General features: G+C 35.8%; 1 protein-coding gene across 1 annotated transcript; it reads left to right on the plus strand.

The window, feature by feature from the left end:
- The first annotated feature begins 5,819 nt into the window (after window positions 1–5,819).
- On the plus strand, window positions 5,820–26,141 carry LOC110115356 (crossover junction endonuclease EME1B). Its single transcript, XM_020848575.2, has 13 exons — window positions 5,820–6,009; window positions 6,232–6,561; window positions 7,651–7,917; window positions 8,005–8,081; window positions 11,500–11,688; window positions 12,425–12,578; window positions 12,654–12,763; window positions 18,983–19,158; window positions 20,750–20,813; window positions 20,914–21,032; window positions 21,887–21,976; window positions 25,453–25,567; window positions 25,650–26,141. Exons 2-13 carry the CDS (start codon window positions 6,264–6,266, stop codon window positions 25,821–25,823), a joined length of 1,833 nt encoding a protein of 610 aa, XP_020704234.1. The 5' UTR covers window positions 5,820–6,009; window positions 6,232–6,263; the 3' UTR covers window positions 25,824–26,141.

The raw sequence follows: 26,141 nt of genomic DNA on the forward strand, positions 1-26,141 counted from the left end.
AATGTTTTGCCTGTGTCCGAGCCGAATTCTGTTTTGGGCACGGGGGGGAATATTGATGAGGGTGATTTGAATTTTAATGTCTCTGAGGTCAATGATTCTGTTCTCCCGCTTCCTGATAATATTGGTAGTAGCCCGTTAGTGAATACTTGTGTTGTGGAAATTGAAAATGTCAGTGTAGATCAATTAGTTCTGGATAAGAATTTTTCCGCTGTGGATGTGAGTAACTGCATGGTTGTGATGGGTGAGGAGGATAATCGTTCGGATGATCCTTTTGCATTATCTCCTAATGCCATTCCTTTTGTTCCATCGACTGTGGTGGGTGTTTGTGCTCGTGAAAATGGTATTTTGGTTGCATCAGAGAATTTGGTGTCGGAGGTGTCTTGTGGTGTGATGAATATGTTGAATGCCGTTGGATCACCTGTCATGGGTGTTGTGAACTCAAATGAAGTTGAGCAAGTTTTAAAGGTTGCTGATGGTGTAGATGTGGTTCCGGCTGGTACTGAAGCGAAATCTCACTCTCTTGGTACAAATGAAGTTATTTCTATCTCAAACAAATTAGTAGAGGTGCCTGTTAGTGAGATTGATTCACAAGTGCTGGCTAACTTTGTGGGTAATTCTTCTGGATTGGAGATTAGGAAACAAAGTGATTGGTTGGTTGACTCGTCTGAGGATGATTCGGATTTCGAACAGTTAGAATCCGATCTTGATTCTGCGTTTGTGCGTTCGTCTAATATTGACACTCGCGGAAAGTTTTGGGGGAGAGGTAGACGCAGAAGGTGATTTTTGAGTTGGTTTTGTTTCTGCTTGTTGATGCTATGGGGTTTTTGTTGGCTTTATTGACCGTTCTGATGATGTGTGTGGCTATGAGCAATGATGGGGTCGGGGCTCACGTTCCGGCGTTTTTGCTCGTGGCAACCGTTGGTGTGCGGTTCGGGATGGTTCGATGGTTCTTTGCTTACACTTTACTGGAGGGTCCGTGTGGGATGACTGGGACGTTGGGAGCCTTGACCAAATTCTGAGCTCGCTTTTAGCTTATTTTTTCCTTATTGTTGTCTTTTGTCTGTTTTATTTTTCTTTTTGCTGTTGTATCCTTTTGGTTGTCTTTTAATATATAAAATTTTGTTTAACAAAAAAAAAAATTTGCTTCTTACATAGGACTGTATAGGAGCTATCCATGAAGCACATGTGGATACTTGTGTTTCTTGTGCTAAGATGTGGCTTGTATAGGAAGATGTGATTCAATGACGCAAAATGTTATGACAGTTTATAACTTCAACATGTGTTTTACTTTTACTATGGTAGGTTGTGAGGGTAGTGAACATGATAGGCATATTTTTAAATTTGCTATAAATAATAAATAATATCAATTTCTTATGCCACTGCTAAATAAGCATGTATTTTTCTATTATAATCAACCATTGTAGTTGTTCTTTAACTAAATAATGTGCAATTACAAATAGATAAATATTATCTTAAGGATGCCAGGTGCCTGATGCAATGAGGGTTTTTTATAATCATTTTATAGTACAAAGTATCATATTCCTGATTTTCAAAGAGAAAGTTAATCCTTACGTGAGAGAAAATAAACATTTAACAAGCGTCACTCATTCACTACGACGTGAGATTGAAAGATTATTTGGTGTTTGAAAAAAAAATAATAATGTTGTGTGATATACATACATATTCATTCAAGAAGCATATGAAAATAGTGGTGGCTTCAATGACATTACATAACTACATACAGCGTCATCCCTCGCGGGATAATCCATAATTCAATATTTGCGATAGGGATCAATCATATATACATCCAGAAACGTATGAGTATCGAATTGGCCAATGAGTATTAGCTAGCGAAGGAGATCGATGTAACAAATCATGAATTTTGATTTATAATGTTTTGTTTTGTTCACAGTTTTCTTTTATAAATAATATTTTTCATAGCTGCAGGAATGCTTGATATATAGCTTTGTTTTGTTCATTCGTTAAATTACAATTTATGTTTTCTGACATACGCCAGAATTGTGGTTTCCTAGCTTGGCTTATGGAGCTCTGTGAGCTTGGAAAGAAGTTACGAAGTGAAGAAATATTGTGATTTTATGACTTGTTAATTATATATTTTTACATATAATTTACTTTATAGAACCAAAAAAAGTAGTGTATATATATAATTTATTTATATTCATTCAAGTTTGTAATTATTATGGTCCAATGGATTATTAAGCATAGATTTAAAAATATTTCAGCTCAGATTAACTGAACACTGCTTCAATAATCACTTATTTGTCATTTGTTATTCAAGACCTTACTATCAGCCATTTCAATCAGTCTAAGATTTCGTTTGGGATGACTTTTTTATTGTTTCTTAAAGCAGTTTTTTAGTATAAAATTTTAAAAAATTTTATACTGAAAAGTTGCTTTAAGAAGCAGTAAGAAAGCCGTCCCAAATGAAACCTAAGTTCTGGAAAATAAAAATGTGATATTTGGTAGAAATAAAAATATAACACTAGTTCTTCATTTGTAGTCTGATATTATTTAGAGTTATATTATTATTTTTTATAAAGTGTTGTGTTGGTCTAAGCTTTTAAATTATATTTGAATGATAATTTGACTCTTATGTTTCGTTTGGGAAGGTTTTCTTACTTTGTAGTACACAAATTAAAACTTTTCAAATAAAAATCTGATTTAAAAAGAAATAAAAAATCTATTCCAAATAAGTTTTAATATTCAGCTCATGAAGTTTTAATATAATTTTATTCATTTTTAAATGTATATAATAATATCAAAATAATTTATGCTTATACAGCTGCAGCATAGCAGCTAAATAATTATACTTTTCAAATAAAATATACTAAGTTTATTTAAAATTTGTTTGATTTTTTATACATAATTTCACAACCTACATCAACTTCCCAAACGCACCCGAAGTGAGCTGCCTAACCGGCTTATTGTAATTGTTGTGTCCTGGAGTATTTGCGACGGTAGAGAAATATAAAGTTTAATGTCTTAGCGTTGTACGAAGATCCAGCACACACAAATAAAAAGAGCGGGTGCATCATTCATTAGAGACATCAAATTTTTTACGTAGAAAATCCCTAAAAAGGGGGAAAAACTACGGGGCCTATCCCAATTTGAATGAATCCACTAGTATTGTAGTTGATTACAAATGAGGCTCTTCATTGGGGGAAGGCCTTAGCTTGATGTACATCTTATAGAATACATTACATGATGTGAATAAAAAGAGTCACTGTTGACGTGTTTGTTTGGTAGGACAGACTTTAGTTGGTAGGCGACGCAAGTCAGAAGGACTGTAGTCAGCGGGCGACGGAGGTCGGAAAGACTATAGTCGGTGGGCGACGTAAGTCAGGAGGATTGTAGTTGGCTGGCGACGGAGCTCGGAAGGACTATAGTCGGTGGGCGACGCAAGTCAGAAGGATCGTAGTCGACGGACGACGGAGGTCGGAAAGACTATAGTCAATGGGCGACGTAGGTCATGATAACCGTAGTCGACGGGCGACAGAGGTCATAGGGACTGTAGTTGGTGGGCGACGTAAGTCGGAAGGACTATAGTCGGAGTGCGACAGAGGTAGGAAGGACTGTAGTCGGTGGGCGACGTAAGTTATGAGGACCGCAGTCGGTGAGCGACAGAGGCCGGAAGGACTGTCAGGTAGAAGTACAGCAATGAACATAAATCCAACATCGGATATATTTCCAGCGAAAGCCCGACAACGGGAATAAGTCCGGCGTCGGGTAGAAATACGGCGACAAGCGGAGGTCCGTCGTTGGGTAGAAGTTCGAATTCAGTTGGCTACCGGGAGAACTTCACTGTTAGATGGTATTCGGGCAAAACTCCGACGTCGCTTGGAGTTCGGGCGAAACCCCAGTGTAACTTGGAGGTCGGGCGGAATTCCGGCGTCACTATGGAAGTCTGGCAGAATTCCAGCATCCCGTGAAAGTCAGACAGAGTTCCGACGACGGTGGTCGAGGAGGAGTTTCTTCCCTCCTATCTTCCTTCTCTTATTTTCTTCTTCTTCTCTTACTTATTGCTTTGGCCCCCTCTCAAGAGAAAATGAGGGGTCTATTTATAGATTTTCTGGAGTGGCTTAACTTGTAAATATGTGAGAGATTAGGGATAAATAGGGAGTGGTCGAATGGACGACCGATATTAAATCCCTTGATCATGCGCCGTTTGTCAGACATTTGAAGGTTTTAATGATGTTGGAATTTGGTGATCTTGGGCTCGTTGGATTTTTCTCATCGAGCCGCTCGATTCGACTATAAGAACATCATATTTGAAAACCGTTTGGTAACTCAAATTATGGTTTGAACTTTCCAATAGCATTTCAGGTACTTGATTTGGACTCATTTGGGCTCGAATTGAGTTGAATTTTGTGTCGTTGGGTTTGTATTTCCGAGACGCTCCTTTTGACTGTATGTTTGCTAAAATCGGAGTGCAGCTAATCCCGAATTTAATTTTTGAAGTTTCCGGGTTGCCGTATCACTATCTCTAAACTCTGTGCTAAATTTCTTTATCATGGGAACATTTCTGACAGGAAAATTCATCTCATATCCTGGAGTACTACAGTTAGGCCCAAATGTAATGGCGAACTTGGCATTCCTTCATTTGACTCCCTTTATTTTGGGTCGTTATGTTCTTGCATTTGGAGGTTTTTCATGCATGATTCTCTTTTTTGCTCTTGGTTTAAAGCAATGTTTCTCCATGAAAGAACCCACCGTCTCATGCATCTAAAACCTGGAAGTTTTTATGCTCTATTGCTTAGAAAATTATAACCTCTGTCCATCTCTCTGTTTCATCCCTTTGCAAATTTTCCATGCTATGGGACCCATGGTGCTATGGGAGATATTTATCTGAAATTTCCTCATGAAATGGTTTTCCCCATTTAACTGTGGATACTTTCATTTCCAATGGCCAGTGGATCATTCCGAATAATGTCCCTGATTCTTTAAGGGCGGCTATCCTCAATGTTCATATCTTGGAGCAACCGGCCTTGGCTTTGGATGGTTATAAGCATCCTACTTTCAAACAATTCACTGATTTTTTTCATGCCAATCTGGACAAAGTTGCATGGTACAAATATATCTGGATTAAAAAAGGTTCTATAAGATTTACTTAAATGTGCAGATTTACTTATTAGGAAAGGTCTTGATGTTCCGGCTGCCTGTTCTTTTTGTCAAAACTCGCTGGAATCACATTATCACTTGTTCTTTGAATGCGATTACTCTTTTATGATTTTGAATGTGTTGCTACCAAATTTCTGCTCTTTCCTACTTAGGTCGAATATTTTGCAAGCTTTTGAATTTCTGGATTTTGGGAGTCATTATTGCACTTTGGGAAATTTTTTTTGTTATCTGTTGATTAGCTACATCATATATCACTTACGGAGAGAGGAAAAATCGTCGCTTCTCCAATTGCTGGGCCAGTCCTTCTGTTGTGCACAATATCAAATAAGCCATTAAGTTCAAAGTTAGTAAATTGAATTCTTATGATAAGCTCAAGGATACCTTTCATGGAATAATGTAACATTTTTGGCTGCTACATGCATTTGGGATTTTTGTGTCAAATTTTGCCTTATGGATAATGATGAATCAGGTTTTTGGGTGCATGACACCAATTTTTCATGTATGCTCTCTTCCCTGGATGGGCCTGTGCTTACCGATCATTGGCCTTGGCAGGCCTGTGGCAACCTTTCATGGAATAATATAACATTTTTGGGCTGCTACATGCGTTTGGGATTTTTGTGTCAAATTTTGCCTTCTGAACAATGATGAACCAGGTTTTTGGGTGCCTGACACCAATTTTTCGTGTATGCTTTCTTCCCTGGATGGCCCTGTGGGAAGATGGCCCTATGCTTACCGATCATTGGCCTTGGCAGGCCTGTGGCAACCGTTGGCTTGCTGATTGCTGATGCCCAAAATTTTTAAATCTGAAGTCATGATGATCAGCCTGATTTCCTGAGTCGTGCTTTTGACCTCCTCCCCATTTTCTTTGTGGTAGTTTGGCTTGCTTGTTACTTTTTATTTTCTTACAGGTTTTTCTTTTGTTACTAGTAATTTCATTTTAGTTTAATATATGGGCTTTCGACCCAAAATTTCCAAAAAAAAAAAAAAAAAGTTTCGGGTTGATTTTGTCTGGAAATCCGTGCCCGATCAAGATAATTTTTCGATGACATATCAGTAATATTTGTCATTTTCAATTTGAAACCGTGCACGCAGAGCAGCACAAGCTTTCCGCTTTTGGCTTCGAGATGGGCCGTTCGCAGGCGTTCTTCACCGTCGATATCCTCTCCGACGACGAAGAGGACGCTTCCTGCGCTCTCTCACCTCGACATTCTCGGGCCAAGAGGAAGTGGACGGAGAATTTATCTGGCGGGAACGGAGAATCTGATCCTCCCTTTCTGGTCATCGATGATGACCCCACCCCTCAGAAGCGTAATCCGGTTTGCACGCCCTCCGTCGTCGCCGAAACCCCTTTATCGTTCGGCTCCGATGCGTCTATCGTCAAGTGCTCCCTCACTCGCACACATTCACGGGAGAAGTTCGCTGGTAGATGCCCTTACCCTAGGTTTGCTTTTCTTCTTATAGAAGAATTGCAGGTTTTGTGGCATTCTGTTTTTGTTGTGTTCTTTTTCTTTTTTTTTTTAACTTTGTAAGTTTACGATAAGATTGATAAGTGTCAAGCCTAAGATATTAGAGAGGTCGTAAAAGTTACCACCCTTTGGCTGCATCTAAAATAACAAGCAAAAATGCATGATGTGGTTTTGGTTACAAGCATTTAGGCTTCATTTAAGAAGCAGCAAGAAAGCCGTCCCAATCAAAACCTGAGTATTTGCCTTATTAACAAAGCCAGACGGTTTTGGATGACGCCAACCATTTGTAAGAAGTTCTTCTTGCATGCATTTTTTTTTGAAGAAGGTGCCTCATTGGTTGGAGACTTGAATAGCTTTGTCAAACTTGTTATTGATAACAATTATCACTGCATAGTTCCTTGTTTTGTTTCTGAAAATTATTGTAATATGTGCATCTATGTTCACGGTTGGCCAAACTCCGATTTTTTTTTTATTCTTGCTTTTTAATTAGGTTTGTATATTACTTATATTGCCTTGCAACAACTCCTATTTTGATTTCCTATTTCCTTTTTTTTGTTAAAGTTGGAAATCATTTTTATTTTTCTGCACTCTTAACTTTTCGAACTTGCCAGAGACCAATGGCTAAGTAGTTAGTACTGCACATGTATGTGGAGTAATTTTAGTGATTACTATTTTGTTCCAATGGAGTTTGAACTTCATAAATCTTGTCTACTTGAGCTAATATTTAATGCATTTTCCTTAGAATTTCTATAAACCTGTTCTTATACCATATATTTTATTTGAAAGTGTGGCGTAAATCCTGATGTGTTGGCCTGCCATGGGGTTCTAAGTTTCTAACATAGACTTCTTACAGAATATTTTACTGTGTCCTGCTAATTGGGTTGAACATCCGAGCACTACTGTTTTTTAAGGCTTCTTCCATTCTATTTCTGTGCTATGTTTTTTTATTTGCATGAGTAGCTTAAATTTTTTCGTATATATTCTTGTGACAGAATTGTGGTTCATATAGGCATGGCTTATATTTATTATTATTCTTCTTCTCTAGGAATATCCAGTTTAATATGTCTAGAGTCTGATAATGAATCTGAGGGTGGTTCCAGTAGAGGAACATTGAAAGAATCTGGGAATTTGGTTGAATGGCTTGGAAGGACAGCTTGCCACTCCAGGTCTCCTATGGAAAATTCTAGATTGGATTCAACGTCTGAAAGTGAAGATGATGTATTATTCTGTCGAATGAAAGATGTAGCATGCGAAGATGACTTGGTTGTAACTACTGCAACTGCTAAACCCTATTCTTCTAATGGATATGCTGGTATGGATCTTGAAGGGATTGCATATTGCAGTTGATGATTTTAATTAGAAGTTCAATGCTTTTAGTAATGATCTATATATTATTTAGGAATATCTGATTTCATCAAGATGTCAGGAGACAGTCTACCAAGTGAGGACTGCTTGGCAGAGGATTTAGTTGCCCAGGTATCTCGACCATTTCTAAAGCTGTATGTACAATTCATGAGGACAAGTCATAGTCATAAACAGTTTTTTAACATATACATGTTCGTTTCAAATTTTTTTTTCTACCACATCATTTTTTTGGTTGATACTTGACACAAACTCCAAAAATAAAAGCAAAATCCTATAATGTAATAATAATCTCATGAAATGAGAAATAAAACGTGTTCGTCTCTGGTGATCACCTCTCAATCAATGTCATCAGCAAATGATGATCAAGCCTGACATGCTGTACATGGCTAATGCACTCCAAATCTATTTGTTTTATTCTTTCAATAAACAGCTGTCAGGAGACAGTCTACCAAGTGAGGACTGCTTGGCAGAGGATTTAGTTGCCCAGGTATCTCGACCATTTCTAAAGCTGGATGTACAATTCATGAGGACAAGTCATAGTCATAAACAATTTTTTAACATATATATGTTCGTTTCAATTTTTTTTTCTACCACATCATTTTTTTTGGTTGATACTTGACACAAACTCCAAAAATAAGGTCGGATTTATAGACCCGAACTTGACCCGTTTCTAAATCAGGTCAGGTCTTACCTGAAAATTTCAGGTCGGATTATCGTGTCATGTCAATTTTTGACAGCCTTAGATGTATGTGTGTGCGCCGACTCTTGACTCTACCTTTGGTGCTGTCTTCTACCTACTTCAGCCATATCACCTACGTCAATAAGAAGTTGTTTTTGAAATGTTTAGCGAAAAATTATACATTCGTTAAGAAGAAGTAATTTAATATTTTAATGTTAAAATTGTGCATCCATTAGGTAGAAGATTATGAAAATAATTATGATTATTTGTTGGGTTAAGAGTACATGTTGATGTATTGTGCACAACTTTCCTACATAAACTTCAAATTCTATTGGGTTGCGGGCTCAACTCATCCATGATGTTTCTATACCCACTGCTCCTTGGATGATCGGCTCTCCTCTAGGAATTAGGAGGCAGAAGTTCTTTAATACCGGTGTTGGTATAATCTTGACATTCAATCTTTGGGGAATAACAGTTATGTCTATAATTAATAATAATATAGTATGAAGAGACCTAGGCCTCATAATCTATACGAAGTTGGCTTAATGTGACTATTACATATGGACAATGTATATTGATGGTCTTTGGGTTATTACAAGAGCATATCACAACATATTTTTCTACCAACAACAGTTCGAGGAAGACTAACATGAGACATCTTACACTTCAGATTCCTATCAATTCATGCATGTGGGTGTAGGGCCGCTGTTACGCCATACAGGAGCGGGAGCAAGGGGCCTTTGTTTGGTCCAAACCAGCCGAACCTAGCATAATTGTTAGACGGGAACCAGAGTAGGATAGACTAGGTTTCAGCCCCTCTTGTGGGGCCCAGGGGAGCTGTAATTCAATTAGGGGTGTAAGCGAGTTGAGTCGAGTCGAATAATGGCCTTATCGAGCTCGGCTCGTCGGTCACAAAGTCGGTTCGAACTCGAGCTTGTCCCACTGTAAACGAGCTCGAGCCGGCGGGGGGGGGGGGGACGACTTCTTGAATGTGACCGGTTTCGATTCACCTCGCTCCAATGTTAAGCTCCTTCCAACGCCTGAGCGAGTCTCTCTAACGATTTGTTCTAAGGGGAGAGTACTTATTCCGTTCGCTTGATCTAATCGTAACATGCAAGACACTTGCGGATGGATACCTGCATAAGTAATCATGAATGAACACCTAAATAATATTTATTTTAACCATCCAATATGTAATTTTGAAGTTATGTCCTCAAATATATCCTCACATTTTTATACATTCAAACCTATAATACTTAAAATTTCACGTCCATTCAAAAATTTTCCTCTCCCTTTACACAAAAAAACACTCAGAAGAATTTTTTTTAAGAAAATCTATTTTATTCTTACAAAAATTAAATAAAAACAAGAAAGTTTATCAAATTTTGTCATTGAAAAAAGGATCATCTTTTACTGGTTCGGGCGAAATAGCACTTCTGTCTCAATAAAACTCAAATAAAAAAGATAGCTAAGGAGAAGTGGAAGTGGGTGGATGGGAAGAAAGAGGACCAAATGAGGTAGAATGAGGCTTAAATAGCCCTTTTGTGCTTGCCAATAGCAAGCTAACAGTTATCTTGCTTTAAAAAAAATGCCACATGGCTTGCAATTTTCGCTGCGTTGCAAGAAAGTCGCCAGTTGCTGGGTGACATGCCACGTGGTGATGAAAATTGCCATGTCGTAGGTGTTTTGTTTTGTTTTTTAAATTTGATTTTTCGCTCCTGTTCTTGATTAATATGTTTATTAAAGTAGTCGCATTTAGAAATTTATTTTTTTCTCTGCTACTATATCAATTGATGCCATAGCAACCTTGCTATAGTAGTGCCCGTGCCCACTGCTATATTTGTCAACCGACATCTGCTGTTTGGCCAACTGCTGCAACTCGTCTTCCAGTGAAGATTCAGCTATTGGGGAGGAAATAGTGATATGAGGCTTAGGGATAATGCTATTATAAGCATTATATAGATAGCTGTATATAAATTTTGATAAACCTCTTAAAGTCCACCTCCTTAACTTACCTCAACTTCTTTGAATAATCGGGATTGGGACTGCGACTTCTTTAGTATATTCAGTCATTTGCCACAGTGATATAAATAAAAACATAGGGAGATTAATTTAATTATAAGGTAATTATTTAATCAATCAAAAGTGTATTATTTATATATCTAAAGAATTGATATGAAATATAGTATTTAACAAAAATGATTTTGTTGAATTTTGAGATGTATTTAAAGTGGGGTATAATTTTTAGTGAAAATTTTCTTGTTATCTTTTGAAAAACTTGTGTATTGTAGAGGTCTCGCTTCTGTCCCTCCCCTATTGGCTACTATTAATAGTGGGATAGCCACATTCTACATTTTTTCTTTTGACTGTAAAACTTATTGTTTGTTTCGTAGTTTTTATTCCCTTAGAAAGGTGCAGCTTGTCTTGTAGCTAACTGGTGTTTTATCCCTTTTGCATATGTAATTGGGGAGGAGCAAAAATGAAGAACTAACTGTTCTCCTAAAAAAACAATTTAATGATTTTCCTCTGAACTACATGAACTCTAGTTCCTCTGTTTTGATCTTCTTCTACACCATACTTCTAGCCTTTACTCTTTGCAAATCATTGTTGCATCTTTTAGTTGACATTTTAGCATAAAATTGTTTCTTCCACTTATATTAATAAAATTTGTGTCAAGTATTAGTATTTAGATTATTTATTGTAGAACATCTTTGATGGTAAATCTAAGCTATGTTGAGGTTTAATTTTTGATGTTTTCAGTTATGGTTATAAATTAGCATTTTGCTTTTGAATAACTCAATACTTCAACAATCAAGTTAAAGCAGGTTTGAATTATCATCCATTCTGCAGGCAAGACATGATAATGATGGTGATGGTAACAATTATTTGAGGCAATCACCAAGTCTTGTTAAACAGGCGGGAAAGCAGAGAGCTCCTAATGCTGATAAGGATATTTGGAAGAGCGAGGCAGCTGCTAGAAAGAAACAGTTGAAGGAAGAAAAAACTCGTTTAATCGAAGAAAGGAAACAAAAGAGACAGGTTGGTATTATAAGGAAATATAGAAATGGTATGTTTTTTTTTTTTCAGAGATAAGATCCTAGTGCAACAGTCAGGTGTTGATAGTTTTGATCCAGTTGTGGAAATTTTTTTTTTAATAAAGCATAATATTACAAATACATAGTGAAAGGAGTACACATAAGTCAAACAACAACTACAAAATCAAACTTTTATCCCACTACTTGTGGTCGGCTACATGAATCTTTTTTCTTCATTATGTTCTGTTAACTGTCAAATTCTCATGTAAATTTAAAAAAAAAAAATCATTTCTAATGTTTTCTAGCCGAGTCTTTCTAGGTCTATGAGTACACATAAGACCTATATAAGCAATTATAATATTAAAATTTAGGAATCAAAAATACAATTTATGATAATAGAATGACAGATGAAGCTGTCCATCTAATATATGAAGATATTCATCGACAGCTCTCATTTATGGCTCTGAGCTTGAAGCCTTATGAATATTGGACAATGATGATAATTTTTTTAATTAGTTCTACCCATCCTGGATAATAGTATATGAAAACTCTTATCCATTTGGGCATCGATACTCATTTAAATTGCTAAAAAAAATGCTACTATACTAAAGCATAGGTTAGGTTTCCTACATTACCCGTCTTCGTAAAACTCCCCATTAACTGGAACTTCTTGGACCGTGCTTACTTTTCTAGGCTGGTCTTTTAGATTCTGTTTGAAGAAATTCCTTGTTAAAATGTAGGATGAGAAGCTGCAAAAGGAAGCTTTAAAAGCTGAAGCTGCTGAGTTGAAGAAGCTAGAGAAGGAAAAGCAGAAGTGGGAGAAGGGAAAGTTGGCTTTGAAATCAATCATAGCTGAAATTGATGCTAAAGTTCTTGAAAATGGGTCAATTGGAGGTACGCCAGATCTTGTAACTTTTTTTTTTTTGCGATTTGTATTATGACGACGCAGTTTTTTTTTGGGGAATTTAGGACATCTTCTTGCCAGATTTGCTGAAAGAGGTCTATCTTATCGCATAACCTCAAATCCAATTGAAAAATCAATCTTGTGGAAAATTACTGTACCCGAACAAATTGCTCAGGTACTAAAGTGACTAGAATCCCTTTGTGAGCTTGCTTTCAAATGATTTAAAATTAGAATGCTTTTATTTGTTCTGTTTTTTTTGCTTTTTGGTGTTTTACTTTTGACTTTTTGCCGATATTTTCTGTATCTGACTGTCCGATTATCTACTTTTAGCATGAAAACCGAATTATTGCTTTTTGTTGGATTACTGGCATCATATTCAGTATCCTTACTGAATCTTAAATTCTTTATAACATGAATGTTGATCTAAACATCTAAATGACAAAAAAACTCGTAGAAATTAAATGCAATTAACTTGATTTAAATCTTTCAATTATGACACATTGTTTCCTTCTTAACTATACTTTTCAAATACCAATGCAGGTCAGACTGTTGTATTAGTCTCGTTGTCACGGAATCAAAGTTAATGACCACCAAAATAAGATTTGGTGTTAAAAAAAAAGAACCCATCATTTTGAGAAATTTTTAATTGGAAGATATTTTTCTGTTTACTCCTTGGATGTGCCAACTTTCTCTTTACCTGTCTTTACCCTTTTTTATATTTGCTAATCGTTCTTGAGATGTTCATAATAGCACTCTGGCTGGTTTTTGATTAATAAGAATGAAATTCTTTCAAATTTGACGTTCTATAATTCAAGTAGATATCTATCTACAACGAAAGGTGGTTACAAGTCCTGATTTTGTAAGATTTGTGGTGGAGTCTCTTGTGAAGTTATTATTTTATGTAAGCAGCAACAAATGTCATGGCAAGGGAATGTCTGCTAAATTCTCAGCTGATTTGCTTATTAATAAAAAGTGATAATGATCAAAATGGTTTCCTGGCTTTTTGCCAAGGATCAAAATGTTCCTCATTTTATTCCCTTGACTTTCTAAATAGAAACCAAAATGATCTCATAGGAGGATTAATTTGATCCTCATTTAACGAGCTATTGTGCCAAATTATTTTTATATAGTTGAGGACTATTTTGATCATTCAGAATAAATTAGGGAACCAATTTGGTTCTTTTTTCTTAATAAAAATCATAGTATTTCCGAAGGATGTGAACCTAAATCAAGTGTATGGTATGCATTTTAGAGGTGAGTTTCATAAAATTAGAGACAATCCATTGGAGTAGATGTTTTGCAATTAAATTTTTGGAGTGTTTTGATGGACAATTGGATTGGCCTTATGAGGATCCTTGATTAATCTTAGTCAAGCTTAGTGAACTTTGGTCACACCAAACATAGTTAATAAGTAATAATCCTCTAGCAACTTACTAACAATTGTGGGCATTGAAAATTCGCGCCTTTGCCTCTCTGCATTTGGGAGAGTGTTAACAAATGTGTCGAGTCTAATTTTTAGAAGGCAAATTAAATTAAAGATAAGATAGTACCCAAAGATGTTATCCTCTTTTTGTGAGAACTTTAAGATTTGAGTTCAGGTTTTTGATAGACACATACCCCTATGGCTCATTAACCCTCCCAAAGGCGGTGCAATTTTGATTAAGGCTAATAATTAGATGGGACTAATTACTGAGCATATATTAGCAATGACTTTAGTATTGAATTTAAAATTTATCTTCACTTAAAGCAGATGGTGGTTCATTAACCCTCCTGGAGGCGGTGCATAACCCGATGTGGAGTACTTAGGGTACGTGGTATCTTAGGAGAGGTGGCCATTGATTAGGTCAAGATTAAGGCAATGCTGAAATTGGCCGCTACCTTGGAATCTGAAGAAGGATAGCTTTTTGTGGGAAGAGACAACTACCTAAACTTTTGAGAGACTGCAGAAGGTCATGAACACGGTACATGTCTTGGCTCTACTAGGTTTTGGCCAAATTTTCATAGTAGAGATTGATGCATTATATATGGATTGGGGGCAGTGCTTATGCATAATTATATGCCTATAGCTTACTTCAGCCAGGTGCTGATAGCCAGGGCTAGGCTAAAATTAGTCTATGAGAGGGAGCTGATGGCCATTGTATTAGACATTATGAAATGGCGGTCTTACTTGTTGGGCCGATATTTATTGTTAGGACAAACTAGAGGAGCTTGAAATACCTGTTAGAGCAAAGGATGGTATCCGAGGAACATCAAAGGTGGATGTCAAAGCTGTTGGGGTATATTTTGAGATCCAATATAGAACGTGGTTAGAGAATAAGGCGAATGATGCCTTGTCCACATGTGTGGGGGAGCTCTAGGTGTTAGCCATTTTAGTACCATTGATGTTGGATTGGGGGGTATTAAGGAGGAGAATGTGCAGGACAAGAAGATGAGGAGGATTAGGGTGGATCTACTGAGGGATGTGAGTAGTCTCCCTTACTATTCCCTGGAGGGGGAGAGACTACTATACCAGGGGAGGTTTGTGTTGCCATGGACCTCGGTTTATATTCTATTCATTTTGCAGTAGTTCAACGGGAGCATTATTGGGGGTCATTCAGGGGTCAGAAGACATAGAGGAGATTGGCGACAAAGTTGTATTGTAAGGGGATGCATAAGGATGTGGAGGAGATGGTGGCTAAATGTGAGGTATGCTAGAGAAGCAAATACATGCCCATAGCTCTAGGGGGATTACTGCAACCCCTAGCTTTTTTAGACAGTGTGGGAGGTCACTATTGATTTTATATATGTGTTACCCCGATCTGAGGGGTTCACAATGATTTTGGTGGTGGTGGACGGATTGAGTAAATATGTTCATTTTATTCTCCTATGACATCCTGACATGACAACAACAGTGGCAATGACATTCATCAGAGGGTTGGCCAAACTGCATGTGATACCATAGTCTATAGTATTCGATCGAGATAAGATGTTCCTTAGTCATTTTTTGGAGGGAGTTGTTCATGTTGCAAGGGACAATGTTGAAGAGGAGCACCACTTACCACCGATAAACGAACGATAGACGGAGGTGATAAACAAGAGCAGTGAGACGTACCTGTGATGTTTTGTTTCAGAGACTCATCGACTATGAGCCAAGTGGCTAGCGTGGGCGAAGTATTTGTACAACACTTCATATCTTTCAGCATCACAGATTACCCATTTTAAAGTGTTATACGGAAGGAATCCACCTCACTTGGTGCACTTTAGGCAGAGTAGCACACAAATCTTATCGGTAGAATAGTAATTAGAGGAGAGGGGTAGGGTGTTGACCGAATTAAAGAGGCATTTATTAAGAGCTTAGTAGATCATGAAGAAACAGGTGAATGGGTGCAGGAAGGACATCCAATTTGTGAAATGGGATAGGGAGTACTTGAATCTTCGTCACTATAGAGAAATGTGATTGCTAACCGGAGGAATGATAAGTTGGTCCTTACGAGATACTGAAGAAGATTGGATCAGCAGCTTATTGCTTGAAGTTACCCCTAACCACTATTATGCATCCAATGTTCCACATGTCATTGTTGAGGAGAGCTATCGGGGATCATGCATCTAGTGTAGAGTAGGGGTGTAAACGAGTCGAGTCGAGCATTTGCCTTATCAAGCCTGGCTTGTTTAATCTTTAATGAGCTCGAGCTCGAACTCAAGCTCGATTAGTGGGCTCGAGATCGACTCGTTTAGAAAATATCAAGCTCGAACTCGACTCGAAAGCTCGAGCTCGTTTGAGAAGCACCAACGCATATGATGTGTATTATTATATAAAAAATTAATATTATAAATATATATATATATATATATATATATATAATTATATTAAAAAAATATGAAATGTTAACATTTAAATAAAATTTAAGTGATTTTTATTTTTTTTAATATTTAAATTTAAGAAATAAAATAAAATTATTTAAAAATATTAATATTTATTCGATACTGCTCGCGAGCTCACGAGCCGAGTCGGCTCGAGCTCGATAAGCTTGGCTCGCGAGCCCATAAACATGTCGAGTTCGAGCCGGCTCGGCTCACTTACTCCCCTATAACCACTAGAGCTAAATGGGTACGACAGGGAGGGAGGGATTAAGAAAGTGTTGATAAAATGGATGAGCATACCTAACTATGAAGCTACATGGGAGTTTTGCGAGAGAGTGAAGCATCAGTTTTCGTTCTTCCACCTTGAGGACAAGGTGGGTCTTTGGTAGGGGGCTATTGTTAGATTGGTCCAACCGGTCCCGGAGGGATCGGCCCTTATTTACAAGAGGCGGAATTTCCGTTCCGCTAGAGACTTTAGCCCCCCTTTAGGGTGGGGCCCAAGCCTAAATTTGAATGGGGAAAGAGGGGTGGCTAGGAGGGAAAGATTGGAGGGTTGTTTGGGGATTTGCGGGGAAATTATTGTATACTTTAAGGAGGTTATTTTGCTACGGTTAGTTTTATTCTTGTGTTTGCTGAAATGAGAAGTTTTTAGGTTGTGAGGGCTCTAGCTGACGGCTAGGGATTTGGGAGAGCCCCATCTTCCTCTCCAATTGAAGATCCAATTGAATCTTTCTATTTTTCTTTCATATTTTTTGCAATCAAAACATTTGTGGTGTGTTCTTCCTTTCAATTTCTTTTGGTTCGCCAATTTGGTTGAAAGTGCATCTACTTTCTATCAGAATTTGATGGTTTGAAGGAGTTAATGGATCATATTTGTGAGGATCCAAACCGTTTAGTCTTTTTTTATAATAATATACAACTAAATTTAATTAAAAAAGATTGAGTAAGATTAAATTTAAACATTTAAGATTAATTTTGTTAACTAGTTTATTCTTTAATTAAGTTAATTTTATTAGGCATAATTTCATAATAGATTGATCCAAAGTCTGACTAATCATCCCCACTTAATCACCAATATAGGGATCATCAATATTTTTGTTGAAATATCATTGCATTTCTTTTCTTAAATCGTTTTGTCTTTTTTTAAAATTTCATAGGCAATATGATTTTTTTTCATATTATGATAAGTTTGGTTGTTTATTCTTAATATTGTTGGGCTTTCTATTACAAATAAAAGCCTAATGGATATGTAATGGATAATTATGATTTTGAAATGAAAATGATGTTGAGCATGCTTGTTCCTAAAATTAGATTTTGTGTCTGATTTTTCTTTTTTTTTTTCCTTGTTCTCTCTTTTCTGGTCATCCTTTTTTGTTCTCCCTCAGCTTCTTTAAGGCTATCATAAATCTTTCGTTTCCTTGGTATACATTAATTAGTATTAGAGTCCAACTTTATCCCAAGGATCGCCATCAACATTGCAATCAGATGATCTTTGATGCGATCAATATCAATTTCAAATCATTCACGGAATTCTCAATAGAATGTGCTTTTTTAAGGATAATTTCATGTTATGCTTATGGTTTATTTTCTTTATAAATAGGACTAGTTGTGCGGACTTTTAGATAGATTAAATAAATTAATGAAGTTTTTTTAGGTCACTTAATTGCTTTTTTTATATCCAAATTGTGTGTGCATCGCTTCATTATTGAATTCAAATATAATCCAATTATGGTTAATTCTTAATAATATTATCATTTTTTGGAATTAAGATAATCCTAGCAATTAATAAATTAAAATTGAAAATAAAAGTTTATAATAATTTAAAATATTAAAATTATTTAACAAATGTTATATTGTGTTAGATTACTTAGGCTAGTAAGAAGCTCTGCATTGTTTTTTGTTCCTCATTATTTGCATTTAGATAGAGGATTCATAATAATAGTTAATGGATTACGAAAAACAAAATGGATTTGTGAATAATTTGGTTGGTTGGGAGCAACAATGGGGAATGCAGAACAAGATGGTATGGTGAATATTTTGGGTTTTGGGTTGGTTTTCTGATATTAGTGTATTATGGGAATGTTGTGCTATCAATGTGACATACCAGGTTACTGTTTTTTTTTCCCTTGTATTGTCACCATTATATCATATCAATGGTCTCAAGTTAACGGAGATGATTATTAGGTTCTATATGTATTCAATAATAAGTAGATGAATAGAATAAAGATTTGGAATTCAGCCATTGATTTCAAGAACCATGAAACTGAGAGGCTTGATTCTTCCTTGATCAATTCCTAGACTGTTGTTAGGATAAGCTTAATAGATCCTCTTCCTTGGAGGGATTTCCAGAAAATCTGACCTTTCTGCATCAAATTTCTTCTTTCCTTTTTTATTACCTCCTATATCTTTTGATTTCGTCATGCTTGAAGCTTATTTTGAGTTTTTACCGAGCGACCATGTAGCCTTTATTCAGCATATGTTGTACTTTTCTAGAGATTTGCGTACTTCTTTTTCCAATTACTATAATTTTTTTTAAACTCATGATCTTATGCAGCTTTCAAATATGATGTCAGATGTTCCATACATATTACTTCTATACCAGGCTGAAGAATTTTGTGATCTCGTAGTCAGCGAATCCCTCATTGATCATGTCCATACAGTTAGGAGCCAGTATCCATTATTCACAATATGCTATCTAACAAACAAGCTGATGAGTTTCATAAATAAATGGTGAGAATCCTCCTTAACTTTTTATTATTTCTGAACTATTTTTTCATTTTATTCTTTAATTAGAATCTTGAATTCAGTGTCTTGACTTGTCTTACAGTGCGACCAACAAAGAGTTTGCATAGTGATCAAGTGTGCTACTCATCTTTCACTTCTCGTCGTCTTTGCTTGCTTAATTGAAATTTTTCTTGAAAATTTATATTTGTAATTTTATATGCTAGGTTGGGCTGCTGTTACTATTAGTTGTTAGATTATGTTTGTGATCCTTGTTTCTGTTAGAAAACTTTTATGTCGGTTATTATATAATGATAATTTCAAATCATACCTGCTCTAAATGTCACATTTCTAGATTTTACTAGAGGTGAAGTATTAAACCTTATTTTTTTTATTTCTGAATAAGGATGTCTCATTTCAATACACTAACTTGAAAGAAATATCTCACTCTTCATTCAATTTACATTCAGTAGAAGTTTATATTATTGCCATTGCCAATGATTACTAGCTTATGTACTCTTGCCCTTAGCCTTCCAAAGAAATGGCAACGGTTTAAATATTTTAAAAAAGTAATTTATTGCCAAATATATACTTATTTTGTTCTAATTTTTTGCTTCAACCCTTAACCAGTGTTCTAATCTTTTGCTTCAAATTTATAATTAATCATCAGTACTTTAATTTTAATGTGATTAAAAACTATTAATTTATTTTTCTTATCCAAGTGTTAACAAAAAGGCTTAATGAAAGAAGTTCCAATGTTTAAGTAAACCACGTCATGCGTGTCTATGGGGGGAGCGAGGGAGGGTTGGCGGGAACTAACTAAATGACGATGAGATAACATAAGGTTTTTCTTTTTTTTTTTAATACTTTTTTTTTAGATAACATTAGGTTTTTTTTTTTTTTTTTGAGATAACATTAGGTATGAAACATATGTATTTATTGGTTTAGGGTTTAGGGTTTAGGGTTTGGTGAGATCCACCTACATCTATGATTTATGAAAGATCAAATATTCCGCTAGGATTTCAAAGATGGATTCATTAAGGATTGAAGATAATGTTATACATACACACATGCATTATTTTTTTCATGCTAATGATTGAGATAGGACACAACCACCTGCTTTGAAGATAAATGTTGAATATGTATAAGAAGATATTATTGCTCTTCCTTTTTATGTTGCCAGAGTTTTTCTTATTATGGCCAATTTTTTCTTCTTTTGATGGAACCAAAACTAGCAACACCTCCTTAAAGATGCAAAAGATCTTCCTCCTGCAAGCATCCAAAATATAAAAAAGCACTCCCTTCATTCTCTTGGTTGGCAGTTTCTCTCCCCTCTCTCTCCCTCTCATCTATGTTTGTTTGTGATTATAGGATGCAAATCCCTTTCTTTTTAAGACTATTTATATTGATAATGATGAATGAGTTTGTTGACAAATAATTTATTGTAAATTCATACATAATATTGCAAGATTTTCAGAGTCAATAAAATATCTCACAAAATATTTCAAAGCCAATAAATGATCTCCTCAAAGATTTTTATAAAAAATTTTCTGTTCTTCATACTATTATCATCTGAAGCATCTTTCTCTCTAATTTGCAGCGAACAAAGCCACTACAAGAATTCATCAAACTTCAATAGTTATAAACGCCCACCAGTTGAGGAGGTTGATGTTAGGAGAAATAGTTGCTTCAATTTATAACTGCCACAAAAAATGTCCCCCAAATATATATGTATTTGGAGTTTACTAATGTTGTTCCATTCAGGTTTTGGCAAAGTTGTCAACCCATTTTACCAAAGTTCACTCGAGACAATGTATAGATGAAGCTGAGATTGCTGATCACATAGTCGGTTTAACATCTAGTCTTGCGAATTGCCAATTTAGGTGAGCCTCAGCAAGTTCATTTGACTACTATACGCAGTGAACTATCCTTGTGTTTAACTGGCTTATAAATTATGATTTTTGCAAGGGCTATTGTTGTTTAGAACATTAGATGTTATGTTTCATTAGCATATTTAAAATTGTGTGTTATCTATTGTTAAGTCTAATCGCAGAGTATTTTGTCACCCTAGGTTTATACTATTGGCCATTCAATTACCAAATATCTGTGCATATACATATTAACATGATACTTGTTTATTCTCTGACATAGTGTACTATGGAAGAAAATCATGATTTTCCTTTTTAGGGAATGTCTATATAATCGACATAATAATTTTGTATTAAAAAAATCTCAGAATTATGGGACTGACAATGTCTTCAGCATTAGTTGGGTTGGGGGTGGTACTGTTTTTTATTTCCATTTCATCAGAGTAAACCAAGTTATTTCAAATAAAAATCTAACTTGATTTTTTTTTTAAAGCCAATTATTTATTTTGGTTGTTCCTTGAAACTATGCATGCTTGTTATTCTCTCATGTCTACTTGCATGGTGGAATGAAATTTGATTAATAATTGCACTCAAATATTGCCCCCTTCTACCTTTCAAATTTGGTTGTTCCGGTTATGTGCCCTCTCAAGTCATGTCAACAATTCTCTTTCTTGGATGATACATATTTAGAGACTGGTCTTTTATTGCAGGTACCATTTGAGCTTCAATAAATGAAGTTATATTAATTTAAGATGCCTTGGCTGCTTTTATAATGATTTTGGATTTATTACAACCATCTAAATTTTCCGACTTGTGTGCCTGCATATCTCAATTATTATTTATCTTTGCTGAATTGAGATTATTTACAGGAAGAAATTGACATGGCTTTCTGTGAATGCTAATGGATCTATGGTTGCCAAGAATTTCATTGATAAGAATTTAATTAAAAATAATGTCTGGTAAGCTTTCACTTCCGACAAATTAATTATCTTCATTATTATTGCTTTGAATTTCACCTTCAATATGCTGCTAACTGCAAAGAAAAAAAATTAGTGTCACGCATGTTTGGGGATTATCATTGTTGCATAGGTATAAAACCTTTTGTTTTTTCATGGAAGCAGCTAAGGCAAAATGTCTTCACTCTATGGACCTGTTGTATCTAATTGACTTGAGGAAGGCATGGCAATTCAGTGAACCGGTGGGCAGGTTTTACAAAAACTTATTTGTTAAGTCTGTGGAAGAACTGAGCTTTTAAGTAGGATTTTCTTTGTGCATTTCTCACATTAATTATGGGTGGTTTTGTAACAAATTTCTTACTTGATTTTAAAGATTATGAAGAAATCAAATTATTAAAAAGAAGCATTTTAATATTAAAATTTAAAGATAATGAGATGTTTAAAATTGTATTTATTATAAGAAATCAAAGTTTTGAGTTGTACAAAGTTGAGGATGAATGCAATGAAGCATAGATTTAGAAATGCTATGTTTATTTAATAGAAATGATTTAATTAATATGTGAATAAAGCCCACTTCAAGAAGATTAAAGAAAAAAACATTTAGTATCAATATTTAGGAACAAAGTAGATGTTCAAAATTTTAGTAATTACAAGGAAATCAAATTTATGAGTTATACAAGGAAGCTATGGGTGAATTCAATGGAAGATAGGTTTAGACAAATAATATTGATTTGAGAGAAATAATTTGATTTAGTGAATGAAATCAACAATTGTGGCAATTTTTGTTCTAAAAAAATTAATAAAAAGTTCGAACATTAAAAAATGATATTTAGATTATTTATATACACACACCCCCACTTAGTTTATCTAAGATTTATGCAGGACTTTGTTAGGAAATACTTGGAATTCCCAAGTAAAACTTAACTATCTTGATGAAATAAACGAGAATGATCCACAAATCCAAAGGAAAAAAAGAGAAACAATAATTTTATTGCGATAATCAAACTAATGAAAGAAAAATAACAAGATACAATTGATCCTCTATTCAAGAGGATCTATCTCTCCCAAATCTCTAGACGCTGCTAGAGCCCAAAAGAAACCTAAGTGATGCGGACATCGGTACAAAGATTTGGCGCATCTATCACAGGAGGCGTCGCAAATCGACGGCCATGATTTAAACCTTCAATTATGATTTATTTTTCTGCATTTTAATTCTTAATTAATGTATTTTCCTGTTGTACCCCTAGGATGGTTTATATGAGTATTATGGCCCAAGGTGCAATTTTGTAATTTTTATTTTATCATGTTATTGCCTATATATAGGGCCTTAAGCTATTGTAAAAGTGATGATTGATTGATATGAAAAAAAATATTTTTCCACACTTGTGTTCTTCTTGAGAGAGGACGAGAGTGAGATTTCTATGGGAGAAATCGAGAGTTTCACCAGCCGCAAGATGGGTCTGGACTCGTGATTTGAAGTCCCTTGGAGAAGGGCAAACGAATCACCCACCAACCTTGGAGACGGCCGGGTTCGTTGTTTTCTCTTTGTATTTTCGTCTTCATCCACCACCCTCCTCTTTACATCTTTCGTTTTATCTTATATCGTTGTTTTTTGTTGTCATCTTTTCCTCCTCCCTCAACTTCACGAGCCAAGCTCCATACCGAGCTCACCCCATCCGACCCCCCATCCGTCCACTCCAAGCCCCCGGCCACTTCCCTCACCCGCCGGCCACCTCCCCCATCCACCCGTGAATCTCCCCTTCCCCTTTACCCTCCCCCCTTTCCTAATTTGGGTTGGCAAAATCGAGAGGGAAAATCCATGACAATTTGGATTTCAAATTTCAAATTTGAAATCTTTCCTAATTGGTGTTCCTCCCATCAATTCCCCAATTAAGGCATTAATGGCCTCTTAATTTGAAATCAATTTTCAAATTAATTTCCCCTCATTTTCATTCAAATCTTGAAATTAATTTTAGGATTTGAATTAATCTCTCCCCTCTCTCCCTAGACCCGCCGGCCCCCTCTTTGGGATCCCTCCTTTACTCCCCCATTCATGGCATTAATTTCTTTAATTTGAATTTTAAAATTCAAATCAATTCTCTCCTAATTTAATTAAAACTGAAATTAAAATTCAGATTTTGATTAAATTCCTAATTGATTCCCTAATCTAAGGAGTTTTGTAGCAGGAATTAAATCCCTACCCATTAATTCATCTCTAGCCTACGCCTGCCACCTACCCATTAATTAATACTCTTAAGTCCTCTCTTTTGGAAACAATCTCAATTGAGCATTAAATAATTATCTCACGATTAGCAGGCATTAAGGCTTTGTATTAACCCCTTTTCCCATTACTGCTGCCGCTCCCTCTCTCTTGGGATTTAGAATAGGAATTTGAATTTAATTCCTAAATTTTCTCTCAGCACACCGCTTCCCCCCTTAGTGGATTTTCTTCTAAAATCTGACTCCATAGCCTTAGCCGAATTCTCCCTGGACTTTATTTCCTATTCTATTTCCCTAACTCCTTTCACGGATTCAAGGAATTGAATTCCATCCCTTCCTCTGCTTATTAACCTGCTGAATTTCCTCTCAGATTTTGTGGTAATATCTGAAATATTTCAGCTTTCATGGAAGGAATTGTATGCTGGAAACAATGTCACTTACCGTAACTGTTCTTGTTAACTTCTTCACAGCAATTCCTCAAATCTCTACCTCTCCTTGGCATTAATTATAATTCTCTCCACCCTCTCCCATAGAAAATTCTGAAAATTTCAGATTTTCTGAAGGGACATTTCAGCTTTTGTGAGGAGACACTTGGAGATTGTCCACCTTCCCTAGCAAAGCATTTTTCGTTCTACATTACTAAGAGATCTCAAATTTCAGCCAAATTTTAAGATGCCCTAACCCTAGGAAAACAAACTATTTAATGCATACAATCCAAAATTAGAAATAAGAGAAAAAAAAATTGCATACAATCCAAAAGGAATCTCTAAACAACCCCTACTTTGAAATGTCACTCCTAACTTCCTTCAAAAACCTTCCTAAACAGCTCTACGGTGCTTGGTCGTGCGTTCGGCTCGTATAGGAGAGGCGGAACTTCCACATTTGTTTCGCTTGGGCCGGTCCCATGTGGACCGGCTAGACCGGTCTAACAGACTTCCATTTTGTTGCAAAAGCCTTGCATTTAGATGATGATGAAGCTCAAATATTTTGCATTTCATAGTAGAGCATAACAACTAGTTTCAATCCAACAATGTTTTTGATCCCTGTTCAACCATCATTGCATATTTCACTTGTTCATGCATCTAAGCATGTGGCCCAATGGTGTAGCTCCTTGTCCCCAGAAGGGGAGGTCGAGGCTCAAATCCTAAAAAACAATAATAAATGAATAATCTTTCAACTGTTAACATTCCTCTTGAGCACCAAATATATAACTATTTGTGCTAATGAAATCTATGTTTCTGATAACGCAATATGCGCAGGCTGAAAGCACTGGCAGTCATACCTAAAGTACAGCCAAAGCATGCTATTGCAATCTGGAAGAAATATCCAACCATGAGATCTCTTCTGGATGTATACTTGGATTCAAACAAATCTGTAAGTTTTTTCATGAAACAGAAACAGAGTAAACAGGACCAGAACGCATCAATTATTATTGAAAATTGTTCCTTTCTTTCAGGTGCACGAGAAAGAATTCTTACTTAAGGATTTGATGGTTGAAGGATCGCTAGGAATAGAAAATAGAAGGTTCGGTGAGCTTTGCTCTAAGAGAATCTTCCGAATACTAATGGCTCAGAGTGGTGGCATCAGAACTGATGATGTTGAGGACGGAGCTGACCTTTTCAAGTGTTGATCTTGTTTTCATCTCCATCATTACGTGCATATCAAAGCCTACTAACTTGGAAGTTTTGGTGCTCAGATCCTCTTCATCTTTGAGACTTTGATGTTTGGTTCATCGTGTAAGGTAACGAAGAATTGTCAATACTTTCTTTGAAGTGCAATCTTTCCAGCCCTGATAACATTAGGAACTTTGAGTGGGTTTCTTTCACTCCAAAGTGATGGAAGCGGCTAATTTACTACAAAAAAAAGGGTGTTTTTTTACTTAGCCTTTTTATCTATAAATCTTTTCTTTTAAATTTATTACAAAATAAAATTATAATTTCTTACTCCG

The sequence above is a fragment of the Dendrobium catenatum genome, unplaced genomic scaffold (assembly GCF_001605985.2).
Source record: "Dendrobium catenatum unplaced genomic scaffold, ASM160598v2 fragScaff_scaffold_586, whole genome shotgun sequence".
Classification (NCBI taxonomy): Eukaryota; Viridiplantae; Streptophyta; class Magnoliopsida; order Asparagales; family Orchidaceae; genus Dendrobium; species Dendrobium catenatum.